The sequence below is a fragment of the Thamnophis elegans genome, chromosome 4 (assembly GCF_009769535.1).
Source record: "Thamnophis elegans isolate rThaEle1 chromosome 4, rThaEle1.pri, whole genome shotgun sequence".
Lineage (NCBI taxonomy): Eukaryota > Metazoa > Chordata > Lepidosauria > Squamata > Colubridae > Thamnophis > Thamnophis elegans.
The window spans coordinates 112,947,194-112,965,553 of NC_045544.1; the positions used below are offsets into that span (position 1 = coordinate 112,947,194).

The 18,360-nt window shown below is 39.0% G+C and overlaps 1 protein-coding gene across 1 annotated transcript; it reads right to left on the minus strand.

The window, feature by feature from the left end:
- Positions 1–8,304: 8,304 nt before the first annotated feature.
- PNOC (prepronociceptin) lies at positions 8,305–14,660 on the minus strand. Its single transcript, XM_032215072.1, has 2 exons — positions 14,535–14,660; positions 8,305–8,871 (listed from the first exon to the last, which is right to left on the minus strand). Exons 1-2 carry the CDS (start codon positions 14,658–14,660, stop codon positions 8,305–8,307), a joined length of 693 nt encoding a protein of 230 aa, XP_032070963.1.
- Between the last annotated feature and the right edge of the window lie 3,700 nt (positions 14,661–18,360).

Below are 18,360 nucleotides of genomic sequence, written 5' to 3' on the forward strand. Positions count from 1 at the left end.
TCCCATCCTTGGGAGGGGGGGAGGATCTTTGTTTTTGTGCTTCTGTAATGAAGATTGATTGTTCTTTGAAGTACCTTCTGGGCAAAATCTGTGTGAGGCAGAAGTTTCTACAGTTAGATCCTCTGACCCAGGCTGAATTTTAAATATATTTTATGTTGAAAAATGTCTATCTAAATTCAGTCAGACTGCTTCAAGAAGAAGGGGTGTGGCCATTAGAGACAATTCTGTGATTAGTCTGTGAGAACAAAGTGTTGGCAAATAATGTTATTAAAAGAGGGTGAAAAGTTTTATCTAAATTACCAATACAGGTACTGTGGTAGATAATTGTTTGTTTACATTACTAATCAAACTCCATTTGCCAGTTGTTCTGGCAATAATTCAATCTGTCTACATATTTATTCAGATGAAGATATTTTGACAACTTTGTCCTATATTCCAGTACCCAAGTCCATTGTCCAAACAAAATCTAAGTTCCTTCCTTCCTTCGTTCCTTCGTTCCTTCGTTCCTTCCTTCCTTCGTTCCTCCTTCCTTCCTCCCTCCCTCCCTCCCTCCCTTCTTACCTTTCCTTTTCCTTCTTTCCTCCCTCCCTTCTTCCTTTCCATTCCCTCCCTTTCTTCTCCCTTCTCCCTTCTTCCTTTCCTTTTCCTTCCTTCCTTCCTTCCTTCCTTCCTTCCTGCCTTCCTTCCTTTTTCCTTTCCTTTTCCTTCTTCCCTCCCACCCTCCCTCCCTCCCTCCCTTCTTCCTTTCCGTTCCCTCCCTTCCTTCTTCCTTCTTTCCTTTCCCTCCCTCCCTCCCTCCCTCCCTCCCTTCCTTCCTTCCTTCCTTCCTTGGAGTGAAGCAGATTAAATTTCTTGAGAGGAGGACATAAGTACATTAACCTTTATTGTTTTGGAATACTTCAAATTGTGATGTTTGGACTTAGCCATTTATGACACAAAGGATGCAGTCACACAAGGTTGGTAAATGTGAGGCTTGATTAGGCTTACTAGTCACAGCTTGTTTCTTATTGGTTAGTTTAGGTTTCAATGTACTGCATGCATTTTAAAGAGTTTAATTAAACAGCCAGATTAAGCATATTGTGGAACGCTGTCTGGGTTTGGATTGAATCAATTGACAATTAAATAGTGTACCAATTAATACAGTGTGCCAGTGCTAAGTTTCATAAAGTTTTTAGTTCTCTCTTGTGAGAGGAAATAGAGCTTTATATTGTCTGAAGTTGATTGTATCCCCTGAATAAATTGCTAAAGCTATCCAATTTGGATTCTATTGATTCTTTTTAAAAAGCTGATATCCTATTTGACACTATCTCCAATTTCATTAATAAAACGTAAATTCCCATCACTCACCTTCTTGGTATTCTCTTCCCAAGAAACTTTGTTTGATTAAGAATGGAGGTAAATTTAACTCCAGGTGGATTTCATGTTTTCAGAAATGAAAGAAGAGTAGTGATTCCTTGCCTTCTTTATCTTTACAGGTCCAAGTGCCCTCTAGGGAAAGATACAACCAAGGTATTTATTTGGAGGCATTTGTTTAGTAATCCTGAAGCAAACTCAATATCACATGCATAACAGGGGTGGTTTCTGGCTGCTGCTACTGCCGGTTTGTTGAGGGAGGTGCTTCGTGTGTGCATGCGGTTGATGTGCACTATGCACATATGCACAGTACTAAAAATTCTTCTGCACATGTGCAGAAGCAAAAAAACAAGATGGCAGCACCTATGGCTCCAAGAGAACCAGTTCAGGGGTGTGGCTGTCTGAGTTACTACCTACTCGGCTGGACTGGTCTGAACTGGTAGGAACCCACCCCTGATGCACAACCAGAACATGGATAGTGTTCTTACTGGTGAGGGAGGAGCTGAAAAATCTCTCATCTGAACTTATAGGGCTATGGGACTTGTACACTGCTTCTCCCCCACCTCTCAATTGAATAAGCAGCTCCTATTAAGCGCAAGAACAAGGCTATTTGTAGAGAGGTCAAAAAAGTCAAGAGAAAGCCTGTAACCACACGTTTGAAACTCTGCAAACGTTTAAAAAAGGGATGAGGTTTTCACTACATGGTTGAAGACACCATCTGTCTCTTTGATACTTGCTCCTCCTACCTCCAGCTGATTCTGAGCTAGAGTACAGTAAAGGCTCCACAAATTGTGTTTATCAGTGCTCTTCAACTATTTCATTCAGTGCCATACCCAAAGAAATGTAATCTACCCTGTATGAAAATCAAGCAAAAGCAAGTATGAGGGAACCCCCCCCCCCCGGGGGGGATGGGATTGTACACCTTCTGAGGGAGAATTGATAAAAACTGATAAAACATTCTGCTGTGGATGAAACCAAAATGTCATAACATAACCCTTATTCTTAACACTGGTATACCACAGGGTTGTGTGTTGAGTCTCCTACTCTATAATCTTTATGTACATGACTGCATTCCCAGTCACACAAGTAATACTATTATTTAATTTGCAGATGATACAACAGTGGTAGGACTCATCTCCAGTCTGCCTATTGCGATGAGGTGGACTGGTTGCTTTCATGGTGTGGAGACAATAATTTGGTCCTTAACACCAATAGGACGAAGGAGCTTACAGTTGACTACAGAAGGAATAGATCAGACATCCAGCCCTTGGTTATCAATGGAGACCAAGTGGACCAAGTGGCCAGTTTTAAGGTTTTGAGTGTTATCAAAAAAGAGGACCTGACATTGGGTGCTCACATTGCAGCACTGGTCAAAAGGTCCCAGCAGAGGTTATACTACGTGGGACTTTTCAGGAAACAACAACGGAATTAAAAATTGTTGATGACCTTCTACCGCTGCACTATAGAAAGCATCTTAACTTACTGCATCTGTGTATGGTTTGCTAATTGCACAGTAGCAGATAGGACAGTGCTCCAGAGGGTCAACATCATTGTCCAGAGGATCATTGGTTGCCCTCTCCCCTCCTTGGAAGAGCTTCATAGCTCCCTCTGCCTTAAGAAAGTTCAAAATGTTTTTAAAGATCCATCTCATCCGGGGCACCCTCTTTTTTTTGAACTATTACCATTGGGCAGACTGTACAGGACAATAAAAACAAGGACAAATAGGCTGAAAAACCTTCTATCCCAGAGCAGTAACGATGTTGAATTCTACTGTATAGTGCAATATTAATGCAGTATCAGGGGTTTTCAATTCAATTGTGTAGAGTGTGATGGATATGTGTTTTTGTTTTATTTTTTATAGTTTTCTTAGGTATGATGTACACTGAAGATGGCATTTAACTTCATTATATGAAGGTGCAATGACAATAAAATAAACTTAAACTTAAGGTAGAGCATAATATCAATGCCTCTCATAAGTGGACAAATAAATGAAAATCTGATAGCTTGAATATCAGCTTCTCATTTTTTCTTCTGCCCTAATTTCTAGATTGTTGGGTTTGTTGATTCTTTGCTAAAAGGTAATAATATTGCTCTATCCACCATCAAACTTCTTTCCCTTGGCGTGGACTATCTTCTACATCTCTGGGAAGATGATATGACTGCGCCCAGGTTCCAATAAGTCACCATTTTAAGAATTGACTAAGAGAAAATGTTATGATTAACTCATCTTGCTATTATCCCACTATGTCTGCCTGCAAGAGATAACTTCTAATACACGTTTGTGAAGAGGACATTTGCCCACTCTTTATAATTGAGTTTTTAATCTTGGTTTGTCCTTTTTTTGACATTTGTAATAGACCATTTTCTCTGGGATGGAGATAATCCTTTCTCCAAAACCCAAGAGATTAAAAAAGGATGTAAGCAATGTATTGCAACACAGAATATAGTGTATGATCATGGAAAGATTAGCTGGTCCGGGTAACTTGATGGGATATAACGCCCCGCTCTGTGGTGTGTGTGTGTGTGTGTGTGTGTGTGAGAGAGAGAGAGAGAGAGATTTGGTTCATGTTTGCAATCATCACACTATATCATCATAATTATTATTTCTGCTATATGCCTGCTAGTTTCTGGATTTTTAAAATAGTCTTTCTTATTATACTATTATAGAGATATTTTGTTGTACAAATTAGATCTTAGCACAATGAGACTGAGTGATCTCTCTGGTATCATCCTTCCTAGCTTGGTGTCCTCTAGAGATACTGGTTGATAACTTTCAAAATTCCCACCCAATTCATTGCCAAGCGTTCTGAGTATTGAAGTCCTGTACTGCCATTTTAAGAACAATGTACTGTGTTAGACTGTCAAGCAGGAGATGAGTATATCTGCAGGGGTTGGAAGGCTTAGCTACCTGAAAGCAATACTTAATGACTCCTGGATATGTTACATGACTTAGTTGGGAAAATGGGAGTTGAAAGAAAAAACAGAGTTTGTTTTGTTCACAGTTTTCTATATAAGCAACCCAAGAGAGCACAAGACAACTGCATGGATGCAGCCTATGGTGGTTAAGTTTTACTTAAAGCTGCCTTATATGTCCATAGCAGAGGGTGGGAAATTGGTGCAATTGGTGCAATTTAACCCATTTATACTTGGACGTAGGTCCCACTGTGTTCCATGGGCTTTCTTTCTTATTCAGTCAATTTAAAATGTGAGCCCAAATTCTGCAGCTGGCTAGAAATAAGGGGATCTGCAAGAATGCATTATTGCTTTTTGGAAAGACTTGTTAGCTTAGAGCAAAAGTCAAACAGCTGCATTCATATAATGTGCTACCTCCAAAAGAATTAAGCCATATTATAACTTGATATGATTCATACAACATGTGAAGATAATGAATGACTACCTCAGTTTACCCAACCCCATTTTAATCTAATCTAGCAGGTTGTACAAACCTAGTCAAACTGTTTCAGAACTGGAATCACATGGTTCCTTGACTAAGTTTCCTTAATTTTTGTTTTGTATAATTGTAAATTAAATAGGGAGAACTGTAGCTATCCAGATACAAAATATTATTGAATTACAGCTCCCAACATCCCTAGTGAACATGACCAGCAATAAAGAATACTACAGTTTTAATTTAGCAGTAGTTAGTGGGTCACAAACTATCTATTTGAGTAATAAATTTCAATGCATATAATTTAAAATAAACCAAACTCCTTCCACCTTAGAAAATGCACACCTAGCCCACTTCATATGACAATCTTATTAACTTCAATAGTCTGTAGTGAACTCCAGAGAAGTAAAACATAATTTCCAATTGGTTGTAATAACTGTATTCCAACCAATTATACGCAGGTGTCCTGTCCTATTCTCATAGCATGCCAGTCAGCACAAATTCAGACAAATCTCTGTATTTTAGTACATAATTACTTTAACCGGATGGAAAATCATCATCTGGGACACACAATGTTCTCCCTTGACTTAAGTGTTCCCATAAGACAATCAACAAATGGTGCTAACTTAACTTGTTTTGAATTAACTTTAACCCGTGGGAGAAATTTGGTAGCCACTTTTCAGGCTAACACATTTTATTCAAAAGCATAAACTCTTGTTAGCTGGTAAAGGTACTACCAAACTCCTGAGGTTTTTTGTCACCATGGACTAACACTTGCTCCTACAATGTCTAATCCTTGGGAATTAATTGTCTAGGTTAATTGATCCATTCTTAGTATTTCTATAATATCCTAGCTCCCTCATTAACCCTGGTAGGCATGTTGTGAAAATAGAGCTAGAATGTTGGGTTTGACTCAGAAGAGATTAAGTTCCACATTAATATGTATTGTCAGATGCAGCTGCATATGTTGGGAGAGTGGGGGGAGGGATGAATTTTGGCAACGAAAAAGTTGGGAATATACTTGTAAACAAAAGAAAGAGATAATAATGGAATATTAAAGTAAAAGCTCAGAAAAGAGCAGAGGATTGAAGTATCTTAATATGGACCTGTCTGTAAAGAAACTTTTACATGATGATGCGTATTTGCATTAGCAAATGGGCTTACCTCAGACAATTTACTTTGTAAATAAAAACCATAACTGAAGACAAAATTGAAGAGGAGATGTAATGGTATGTAGGAATGACCCTAGAGAGAGGAAAAAGAGCTGCAGCCTAGAAAACCAGAAATGGATTTTGAGGGATGGGGTTAGGAGGGGTAGGGTGGAGAATGTGTCTCAGAAGGGACTCTGCCTAGTTTTTGGAGAGGAAATGTAAGGGATGGGAGTGGTGTATTCAAGTTTGCATGATTCTGTTAATGCAGCCATTCAATAAAAATAGAGACATTCACGGTTGTTCTTCTTGTCTGAACTACTTTAAAGAGATAAAAGTTCATTCTACCTGCACACATAATGCTCCAGAAGTAGAGCTGCCCCTGGTGCAATCAAACTCATATCAGAGGTGGAATTCAGCAGGTTCTGACCAGTTCTGGACAGCGGTGGGATTCAGCCAGTTCGCACCACTTTGGGAAAACCAGTTCTTAATTTTCTGAGCAGTTTGGTGAACTGGTTGTTGGAAGAAATCATTAGGGCAGAGAACTGGTTGTTAAATTATTTGAATCCCATCACTGGTTCTGGAGAAACAGTAGCAGAAATTTTGAGTAGTTCAGAGAACTAGTAAATACTACCTCTGACTGGCCCCGCCCTCATCTATTCTCTGCCTCCCAAGTCACAGGTGATTGGGAGGAAATAATAACCTTCCCTTGGAGTGGGGAGGGAATGGAGATTTTACAGTATCCTTCCCCTGCCGTGTCCCCCAAGCCATGCCCCCAAGCCATACCATGCTCCCCCACCAAGCCACACCCACAGGACCGGTAGTACAAATAATTTGAATCCCACCATTGACCCATGTCATTGATGGGTGGCAATGAATCAGGAAAAAGGGGAATAAACTACCAAGCAAGGATGACAACCCCTCAGACATAAGGCTTAATTTGTTTGCTTGAAAAAAAATTTGTTCAGTTTTTTGTTCAGAAATGATGAGGAGCTGGACCTCAAAGAGGTGCTACCTGTGAAAGGGTTTTCTGACAACTTTCCACAAACTGTTGACCTCAAACATGCAAGGCTACATCTCATTGAATTCTTAATTAGCATCATTCTGCTAGGTAGAGTATTGGGTATTGGAAGTTCAGTGTGTCTGGTGAGCATCAAGTTAAGGAAAACTTTTATTTATTTTTCAGTTATGGGCTGCAACAATCTAGATGACTTCCAAATGACAATATTTTCCTCTATTTCTTTGCTATCCTTTAGTGGTCCTCCCAATTTTTTGTAGTCTAAGTATGGCCTGGATTTTAGCATTAGAAACCTGTATGTTTATAAGATGAGCAAGCAGAGCTTTAAAGTTGTGATGAGAAAGCATGTAGTCATTGAAAGTGTGTCGATCACAATGCTACAGTAGAAATAGAAAACTAATTTATTAATCTTTTCTTTTTCTTTTTGCTATGTACAAGTTTAATGGAGAAATCTTTGTGCCTGAAATCAAAAAGGACAGAATTTGTTTCCCTTTTTAGATATTTAACATTCAATAATTAACAGAAGAAAAATACCCAAGCCAGCTACATCATTTCTTTATCGATCATGCGTCTTGTCTGAAAATTGTTAGCAGGCAGCAGTGAAGAGGAATTCACTTGCTCCTGGTCCTGGCAATTAATAAAACACATCTTTGAAAATGACAGCATGGAGACAGCAGGCTTGATAAAATACATGCCATGGAGAGAGAAAGAAAATGGGGAACTGATAATAAAAATCCACAAATACCATAGCACTGCCATATTAAAGATGTCAAACCCCAGTGGGAAGCAAATCAGGGATTGTTTTTTTAAAATTCTGGGTAAATCTCCATTCTAAAAAAAAACTCTGAAGCCTTAAACCAGGAGTTGGAATCTGGTTTCATATCCAGTTTTCCTAAGTGATCAAAAACACCCCAAATGCACAGGAGCAAAACTTGGTCTTCTTTCTAAGGAACAGGCTTGGTAAGATTCTGAATTGGATCCATGGAAACTGCTGGTGAGAATGAAGTCGGCTGCTGCATTTTGGAAAACTCACTTCCCCGATGAAAATGATTTTTCCTAAACATAGTAAGGTAATATAATAGAAGGAAAGAGTTACCATTACCTGCTCTCTAGCTTGTTAACCAACTAAATGTAGATTTCCCCCCCAATTTTATTCATACAAATGTAAAAATTGTGAAATATTATTACACAAAGCGATTCTGAATTTTATTTCAAAGAAAATAGACTTCCCTTCCGATGCTAAGACTGGTTGGCTGATCATTGATAAAGCAGAATAGTACGAATGGGGTTGGCTTCTTTGGCCATGGCAGCTCTGAAATCAATTCACAACATGTTCATAATCTGAGAAGGAAACGACAACGACAACAATGACAACAATCCAGGAAAAGTCCATTTGTTTAAATCTCATTTGGTTCCTTCAGGTCATCAGCCAAGTCATCGTACTCAATGGAACGTGGGGACATCCCCAGATACTGCTTCAGGAATTGACTGAACCTTTTCTGGTTGTGCCACTTCCGGGCGGATTTCCGAACACCGATGAAGCCTCCAAATCGTTTTTGGAGTGCTTGCACCTCGGGCTCTTCCATCTCCCGGTAGTTGAATGGGGCCCTCAGGAAATCGCCCACCCTCTTGGGAATCTTGAGCTGATCCTGTAAATCCCCAAGTGGAGTTTGGCTTCCATCACTAGTGTCATCTTCTGCCTTTGGCTGACGGATGAGACCACTCAATTTGGACACTTGCTTATCTTCTCCATCACTGAGATCCAGCATTCTGGTCAGGTCACTGTGATGTTTCAGGTTACTTCTGGCTCCTTTCAGGCTGCCATCCCACATCTCCAGTGGCCATTTCATTTCTTCCAGGCTACTGTGGTCTAGGGACAAAGAACTTTTTCTGCTGATGGCTTTATTGCAAAGTCCCCAGGTAGCACTGGAAAACAGTTTCCCTTCACACTCCATTACACAGATCTGTAGGGAGGAAACAAGGACACTTAGTAATATGCCTCACTTTCTGAATGTAAGGAAAGGTACACATCATAATCATTGTGTCAAGGCTCTGACTAACAAACTCAAGCAAATCAGAACTCTGAGACCTGGCTCCTTTTCAGTCCTCTTTAATGAGTACATCATATCGGCACAGCTTCAAAGGAAAACCAAATCTAAATCTTTCCCACAGTTTTAGTATAATTAAACTAGGAAATAACTCCATCCCCAAGTGTTGCAGGTCACATTGGCCAATTGGGTTAATTGGCGGGCTCCTTCCCCAACCTTATCTGTTGCCAGTAGAGATGACCTTGGTTCTTATGAGAAAGCTCTTTGTTGTGCCTAGTAATGCATTCCCCTTCACCTCTTCCCCCTCTGGGTGGCAACTGAGGAACATAAAGATGGTTGTGGCTAGGTTCAGTTCAAAGTTGACACTTTGCTGAAGAAAGTCAAAGAGGTATATTACAGTAAGTTATGTTTTAAAATAATCCTGTTTCTGCTTTTTCTTAGGCATATAGCTTAATTTACAAAGAGTGAATTTTAGAATCCATGGCTGCAATAGAGAATATAACATTCCTTCTGATTTCCTTTCCTGGAAATTCTTTATGACTTTCCTTAAATCCTACAGGTTTACAGACTAATTCAGAAGTCAATACATCTGTTTGGATTTGGTCTTTGCAGTGAATTCACCAAGAATTTTTACTCATGATCTGACAGATAATGGTAATCTAATAGTAGTAGTGGTAGAAACAGAAGACAGTTTCAAATCAGTCTCCTATTATATGAATAGTGGCCACTGAAGACTGATAAGAACTGTCATTCAAAATGGAATTGTTCCATTATTTCCTAGGAGGTTGGTGAGAAAATGCCATCAATCTTTCAATGTGCTACAACTTTTGGATTTCTTTTTCTGGTCCTATCTTCTAAAATTGTTGTTTTTTGCTTAGTCTTGCTCATTCTTCTGTAGATTTAATCATGGAGAAGATCTATGTGCAGAATTCTCAGAAGCCAGATGCTCAGGCTGTGTTGTTGTTGAATCACCAGATCTGTCAGAAATTAGGAGTTTGTTCTCTGATGGTGATTACTAATAAGAACAGCCACTCCAGGATGCCTTCAAGAATCTAGCTGTGAGCCCAGTCAAAGGGGGTTCTGGAAACTGCACTCCAGCAATAGAAATAGCATTATACTGCTTCATAGTGTTTTACAACCCTCTCTAAGCTGTTTACAGAGTCAGCATATTGCCCACAACAATCTGGGTCCTCATTTTACCCACCTTGGAAGGATGGAAGGATGACTCAACCTTGAGCTGGTCAGGATTGAACTCCTGGCAGCGGGCAGAGTCAGCCTGCAATACTGCATTCTAACCACTGTGCCACCACGGCTCTGCTGAATAGATGCAGGACATCAGCTTGTCTACTTTGAATTAAGTAGTTTTTATTTTTTTCTTAAAAGTTTGAAGAGATGAAACATTTAATTCAGGGGAATGATGAAGTGGTAAAATCTACTTGTCACTAATGGCATTGATTTCCTAAGGATGCATCATGAAAGACTAAAACATGGTAACTTTTGCAGCCACTAGAAGCCAATGTTCAAGTGTTTGTTCCTATAAAACATTGTTGAATACCGATTGTACCCGGTTCTGGCTATGTATTGAAGAATATTTCTTGTTCTTTCTGTTTCTTGGAATCAATCCCCTAACACTGAAACTACTCTCCATTAGACTCTGCAAGGAAAAAATGTATTTTCTTTGGTACTGGTTCTCCAAGGGTTCAAACATAAAAATGCATATCTGAAATGCTTATTACCTCTCTAAAACAAAAATAGGGCTTCTGGTCTTTGTACCATTTTCCCCAATAAAGAATTCTAGATAAGTATCTGTGTTCAAAAAAACATATTGTCAAATGATAGATTTTGCATTGTTATTTTTTTTTAACTTATATTCATTATGTATGTACCACCAATTTCCCAAGAACTTTTAACAAAGTTATGTAAAAACAGTATAAATATTCTTATAAATGAACGCATCAAATCAAATCCCAGGATTTTCTGCCACTCTTAATAAGCTGTTTGTCTAAACTCATGTCTGTAGATGTACGCCAAAAAACCAACAACCCCAAAACATGATGAAAACAATAGCTTGTGTACCGTTAAAAGGCAGCTAATCCAACTGCTAACAGAGAAAACAATTGCTTCTAGAAATACTAAGCATGACTGTAAAGGCTTAGCAATGTGGGCATGAAAAAAGAAAGTGGGGTTGATCACACTTGGCTTTTAATAACCTCTTACTGTGAATTCAATTCCCTTTGAATGAAAGGGAAGTGTCAGCCCTGGTTGCCATCTCATAATTGCTTTCCGTTAGATACTAACAGCCTCTTTAAATGACTATTTGTGATGAATTAGCTCTGTAGTGAGAAGATGCTTGAACAATATGGTTGGAGTCAGAAAAGGTCTTCTCTGTCACTATTACCAGAAATAACAGCCCTTATTTTTGAACTGGGATTTTCTGGAGTACGTAGTAAGTGTCATCACTTGAGTGAATGTCAATAATTGAGGGCGTTTGTGCATCACAATCTTTTTCACTTGGTGATCTCTCAGGTAGAGTTGAAAATGATCAGCAGTTGTCTTTACTTCTTGGAGTCAAACAAGAGGAATGACTACCACTTCCTGAACCCGAGCTGCCTCAGATAAAGGATTGGAGAAAGAGAAAAAGAGATCTATAAAAAGGGAAAGAACGAAAGAAGCAACCTGGCCCCCTTCGTAATTACTGGCCCTTTGTCAAAGAAAAGGAGGAAACTGACCAATTTGTCAACCTCATCCACTTTATTTCATCAGGACTATTGAAGGGTAGAAATTATCAAGCCAATGTATTCCCCTTAAATGTCTTGTTAGGAATGGGAAGTGGGTAACAATTCCTTTTAAAAGAGGAAAACATTTCAAACCCTTGCAGAAGCTTACAATGTTTTCAACCTTTCTGTTGTCATCATATGGTGACAGAAATTAGGAGCTGCTTTTAAACCAGCACGGAAATTGTCATTTGGAAGTGTCGTCAGGATTTCAAGCTCCTCATTCACAACCTATGTAAATTATACCTATCTCCACCCGGGGACTCTTTATTCTGCCTTATGCCATACCCCAGTGCCGCATACACAGAATAACTAGGATGTTCTTGTAGGATTTATGGTTCTTCCAGCATTACACAGGCCTTCAGAAACAGTCTAATTGTTATAAGTATTGTGAGGGCCACTGGGAGAGGTTCCTATCTTCGCATTTCAGCCCACTCCCCTCGATATGACCTATCTCATAGGTGTCAAACTTGTGGTGTCACGTTGCCATCACATGACGTTTCATGACGTTTTTTCCATTTGCGGAGCTGGGGTGCGCATGGCCTGCGTGGGACACATATGGCCTGCGGGCCAATTTGACACCTCTGAATTTTCTGGTGAATGTGGAATGAGGTGTGAGGAAGCAATCAATAGATGCTGCATGGGGAAATCAATTATGAGGTTTCATTTTAAGCTACAATGCAGATTATTTATGTGGGCATGGTATGTTTGGTGACTATAACAGTTAGAATTGAAGAAGCTTCTTAGAAGAGAATGTCTATGAAGATTCTCAGTCATCCAGGTCATGGTTGTCCTATAGATGCTTGCTTTCCAAAAGCAATTGGACTTTTTTGTTTGCTTGAAGATATTTCGTTTCTCATCCAAGAAGCTTCTTCAGTTCTTCACCACTCACTCAGAACCAGTTGCCTTTGGAAGGAAAGCACCTTTGGAACAGGTTTAGATGAAAAGCAAAACATTTTCAAAGAACACCCCCCCCCCCCAAAAAAAAAAAACTCCAGTTCTCTTTTGGACTCTGCCTCTGTGGTCATATACTAAATGATTTTACAAAAAGGAACTAATGTTTTGGGAATTAGCAAGATTTGCTTGCATCTTTGCCCTCCCCTACTTAACTTGACCTGTACTGTGTTTTCCTGAAAATAAGACAAGGTCTTATTTTCTTTTGACCCCTGAAATAAGTAGTTGGCTTTATTTTTGGGGAGCTCTTATTATTTTTGAAGGGCAGTAGGTGGCAAGCGTGGTCACCTCATGGCTGCTGCTGTGTTGCAATATTTTCAGGGAGGGCTTATTTTTGGGGGAGGGCTGATTTTAGCGCATGTGCTCAAAAGTCTGATTGGGCTTATTATCCGGAGAGGTCTTATTTTGGGGGAAACAGGATAGCTGTGGGCAGTCTAAAAGCAAATAATTCATTTTACCTCTACCCCCTCCAAAAAAAAAATAATAAAAAAAAACCTTGTCAGTGTTGGCCTCATCTCAACCAGTACAGTCTTCATCTTCTAAGGTTTCCTTGTGGACCCCAAGCACCAAAAGCTTGAAGAATAGACTGCTCAAAGAAGGTGAAATTGAAACAATAGCATTTTCTAGATTACCTACATCTCTTCGTGGTGGTGGGCTTTCAGAGGAGCCTGTATGCACCTGCCTTAAGATCTATTTGGCTCTGGTAATCTACTGATCATTATCTATACTCAAATTAAGAAAAACCAGTTGTTTCCACCTCATCTAACATGGTCCTCGTGTCTTTACTCTCCTGGGGGCAGCTTGCAAAAGGTCTGTTCCTTCTGCAGTGCCCTTGGAAGTTGACTCAAGGTGGAGCCAATTATGGAAATTTGTTATTGCTGTATAATGAGGAGGCCATGCGTCATGGCACAGAGCAGAAAGGCTATTCAAATGAATATTAATGATCTGTCAATTGCAATTTCTAATTGTACAGAGGTTCTACTGCCAGCAGGATGAAGACTGGTCTAGTTAGCCACTTTTATTCATTCATTATGACTCTTAAACTGCCCAGCCATGTCAGTAGATAGGGAATTAGCAATTCAAGTTACAGATGAAAGGTTACATTTCCTAATGTTGAGAACAGCATTAATGACAGCATTCTTACATCTTACTGTGTTAGCCTGAACCACAAGTAATGAACCAAAAGAACAATTGTGGTTGTCATAATCTCAAGCCACTTGCTAAAGGCACACAATATCTGTCCATCTCTCTCACCTATCCACTCACCTTGCAAATTATGGTTTTGGTGGTTAACATAGACTTAAAAACACAAGCAAGATTAAGAATGAATATAAAAACAATGAAAACAAAATATAAAATAACACAAACATAGACCAAATGCAACATATTCAACAACTCAAGCTGTTTACTAATTGGGCTCACTCTAAAGTCAGACCCAGTACCTGCATGGGGAAAAAAAAACCTTAAAAACTTTTAAGTTTGGGAAGAACAACAGGGTTGGGTCATCTGAATCTCAGAGATATGCTACTCCTAGAGGGAAATGCAAGCCTCCAGGTTCCTATTAGATGACGTTGTTTTATTAAAGGAACCCAAAGCATGTCTATTCTCTCAGATATTGTGGGAGAGGCAGATGCCGTCTATTGGAGTGTAGAATAAGCTTATTTAATGGAAAGTCTCTTCTTTCCTTCTTTCTTTCTGTCCTTCTTTCCTTCCTTCCTTCCTTCTTTCCTTCCTTCTTTCCTTCCTTCCTTCCCTCCTTCCACCCCTCCCTTTCAATTGACAAGAGTTCAGTCAGTCAGGCAAGACATACACAGAACATGAATGTATATGCTAATTGCTGGGATTACTCACCAGAAGGCTGAAGTCATCTTGGTGGTTGTATAGATGTCTGTGGCAGTTCAGGCAGTCCTTCCGGCAGTCATCGTGGGCATAGACCAGCAAGCAGAATGACAAGATCCCCCACAATAGCATCCTCATGATGTCACGTTGGAAGCTACATGAGAAGAAATTAGAGAACGGTTATTTCCAGTAAGAAAAAGCTTGGCAATGTGCTAACATTGGTGCCACCATACCAACAGCCACCTTCCTGCATCCCTGCAAGGCATCTTGCTCTCTGGTTTTTATTCTTTTCATTAAAACATGAAAATAATAAAGCAACTGGCATGTTACCAAGTTAAGAACTATCCTCCAGCATCACCTCTAGTTACAAAACAGCTTCTGGTTCCACATGAAACATAGAATTTTTAGAAAATAAAAAAGTTGATGGCTACTAGAAAGTATATTGTTTAGGACTATGCCCACCTATTCAAAGTAAGTTGTAGGTGAGAACCACCATCTTCGGGAATTTCAGAAGATGGCAGGAAATAAACTCACTGGTTTACTTCATTCACAGCTATTTTGTGAACAGTCAAGTCTCTCTCCCCATATCCTCTAGAAGCCATTTTGTAACGGTGCCCATCACCTGTTCTTAAAATTCTAGATATATCCAGGAGGACCATCCTGGAATATGAAGACATATTTCATTGTCCTTTGAACTGAAGGCAAACAAGGAACGGAGATATATGTTTTGCTTCATCATTTGTCATTTTCCTGCTCAGGTTTGTTTCTGCACTACTGAGAAAAAATATGAGCACAAAAAATGAAAGATGCTACATACTGGCTCATTCATATGATTTGCTTACTGAATTGATCTATTTTTCTGGGATTGCACAAACACTGAATCTTAAACTAATCTCCGTGTGTGTGTGTGTGTGTGTGTGTGCGCGCGCGCGGGGGGGGGGGCACACGCTTTAAGCCCTAATAGAGGTTACCATGCTGGGCAAATATATCTCCTAAGTGTTTGATTTGATTAAGAGTATTGTGGGAATGCAAGGATTTGTTCATGCCTAAAAGGCACTGCTTTATAAATATATGTAAATGTACATTCAAAGCAAGTCTATTAATGTCTTTATAAAACAGCATGACCTAAACAAAAAAAAATAAAGGTAAATTTATCCTATTAGGGAGCTTTATAACTCATCATATTGAATTACTGTGTTTGCATAAAAATTGGTTTTATTTAGAAATCTATTCCTGTGGACTATTCTAAACAAATATTTTTCAAAAGTGGTTAATTATAAGTATTTAATGTTTAAACCAAAAAGTTGCATTCTTAAATTTGTTGGTTAATAATATATACTGTATTTCTAATTCAAACTCTATAAAATCACTTATTAGGATAAACATTAGGCATTTTTTTCACTTTTGTACTTTGAAAAGTTAGTAATAAGTACCTAGATGTGTCAAACTATAAATCTCATCGTCCTTAACCAGCATAAATTGGCTTGTCACACAGTCAACCCTATGTTGAGGCTGGATTTGGCATTTTTATCTACATATCATTTTTTTTCTGGATCATCAAGTTACAGTCCAAACTGAGTTCTTAAATGCTGTCTATCTATTTATTTATAAAATGTATTGGCCACCCATCTTATCATAGAGTAACCCTGTGGTTACCCTAGGGTAAGATTACATCTATATTTATCTAGTTACAGCTATTCAGGAGCAAAAGACTATGTGAGTCTCCTTTTTCTGATTTTATACATGCAGATGAACACAGACATTGTGCAAAATTTTGGAAATATTTGAAAAAAGATGCTTGAAGCACCCGAGACCCAAACATAGCCCTTCTGTGCAACTGCTGTGTAATCCAGGAAACAAAGCAGCTGTTTTCAAAGGGGGACCTATGCTCCAAATCACCTTTTTAGAAACTTCTCTGAAGCATAGCACACCCCTAATACACAAATAGTTATCCCACATTATCACTAGTTCTTCAATATCTTACTGGTTTTCAAATTAGCCCATTAGCTATATTGCAAAGATGTAATCTTGAAAGCAATTAAGTTACTGTAAAATACACTGGCAATGGCATACAGAAAACAAACGCAGAAGAGATTAGTCCCTAGGAGTTTATTATTTATATTTGGGGGGGAAATAAGTCTGTAGATTGCCTTAAATGGAGCTATGCAGACTTTTGTAGGAATGATCTATGAATATATAGGTATAATAGATAAATGGAACTTTATTATGTAGATGTAGTGTACCTCTGTAATCCAGAGAGAAAAGGAATTATTTTCACATTAATATCTTGTTATTGCTTTTAATTTTTTTATAATTCAAAATTCCCAGAGCTACCTGGGAATCAGACAGCCTAAAATCTTAAAAAAACAATCAGTTTTGCTACTAATTTATCAGAGGCCACATAGCTACCAGATTTGGGTTTGATCAAGCCGACCAGACCCCTTTTATAGCTTTCTACAGGCATCTCTTTCTCCACCCCTGTTTGATTTACAAGGTTGACAACTGGAACATCAAAAGGCTCTGCCTTTCAGCTAGCTGAATCTGGTTTGGGGACTCCAAAATTAAGTCAGCAAATTTTAGATTGTGAAGATAGATTTGAAGTATAAGAAAGATGTCAGCATTATTGCAAATGCAAGGAATCTGTGAACAAGCTGTGCAAAGACTAACATTCAATGGATGAATTGTATCAGCTGTTAGGGAAAGCACTATCACTGGTGGTGGGGAGTGGAAGATGCCTCCTCTCCCAGCTTGTTTCATTTGTATAACAACCCAGGAAGAAAGTGCTATGCAATTATACATTCACTTAATCTAGCAGAATAGCCCCAGGCAGTTCTTCCACCAAGACTGTTAAAAAGGCTAAATTGTGTTGTGTATTTATGAGAATCTGCTCTTTTCATTTCTCTCTCTGTGTCTCCTTGTCTCTCTCTGTCTTTTGTGAAACTTCTCTTCTGTGTTTCATTGAATAAGAGAACAATGATTGCCAACTAAGTTCAGGACCTTTTGACAGAAAACTGAAAAAAGTGCTCCCTGCCTAGAAACAAGGAAATTCTTCTGATAATCCACAATTACTTATAAACTCTTCATAATCCTACCTCTCAGCTGCCAAAGCTTTGAAGTGAACATTGCGTAAAGCAGCAGGTATAAAACAGTGATGTTATTTGCTCATCCCCAGGGAAAGAGCTGTTTAAAAAGACTATTTTCTGAATACAGCAGGAAATGTGAATTTTAATAATACTCCTGATAGACAGAGACATTTGGAACTATTTTCTAACATAACAACTGACTGCATATCAGATATTCTTGTTACAAAATTCATATCAGAACAATGACTGCATTAGGCCAACTAATGAAAGGTTGCATAAATGTGCACGTTCCTGAAATTTACAAATCTCTTCATTCAGGCAATTTTCTGCAAAGAGCAAGTTGCAATGGGAAATCACTGCAGTGCTCCATCACTGGAGGCTTTTAAGAAGTCACTTAGCAATAGCAATAGCGGTTAGACTTATATACCGCTTCATAGGGCTTTCAGCCTTCTCTAAGCGGTTTACAGAATCAGCATATCGCCCCTACAGTCTGGGTCCTCATTTCACCCACCTCAGAAGGATGGAAGGCTGAGTCAACCTTGAGCTGGTGAGATTAGAACCGCTGAACTGCAGATAACAGTCAGCTGAAGTGGCCTGCAGTACTGCACCATAACCATTGCGCCACCTCGGCTCATTTTATCTGAAATAGTACAGGAACTCCTGCTTGAGCAGGGGGCTGGATTAGAAGACCTCCAAGATCCCTTCCAGCTCTACTCTATTCTAATTCTAAAGCAGGAAGGTTGTTGATTTCTTTT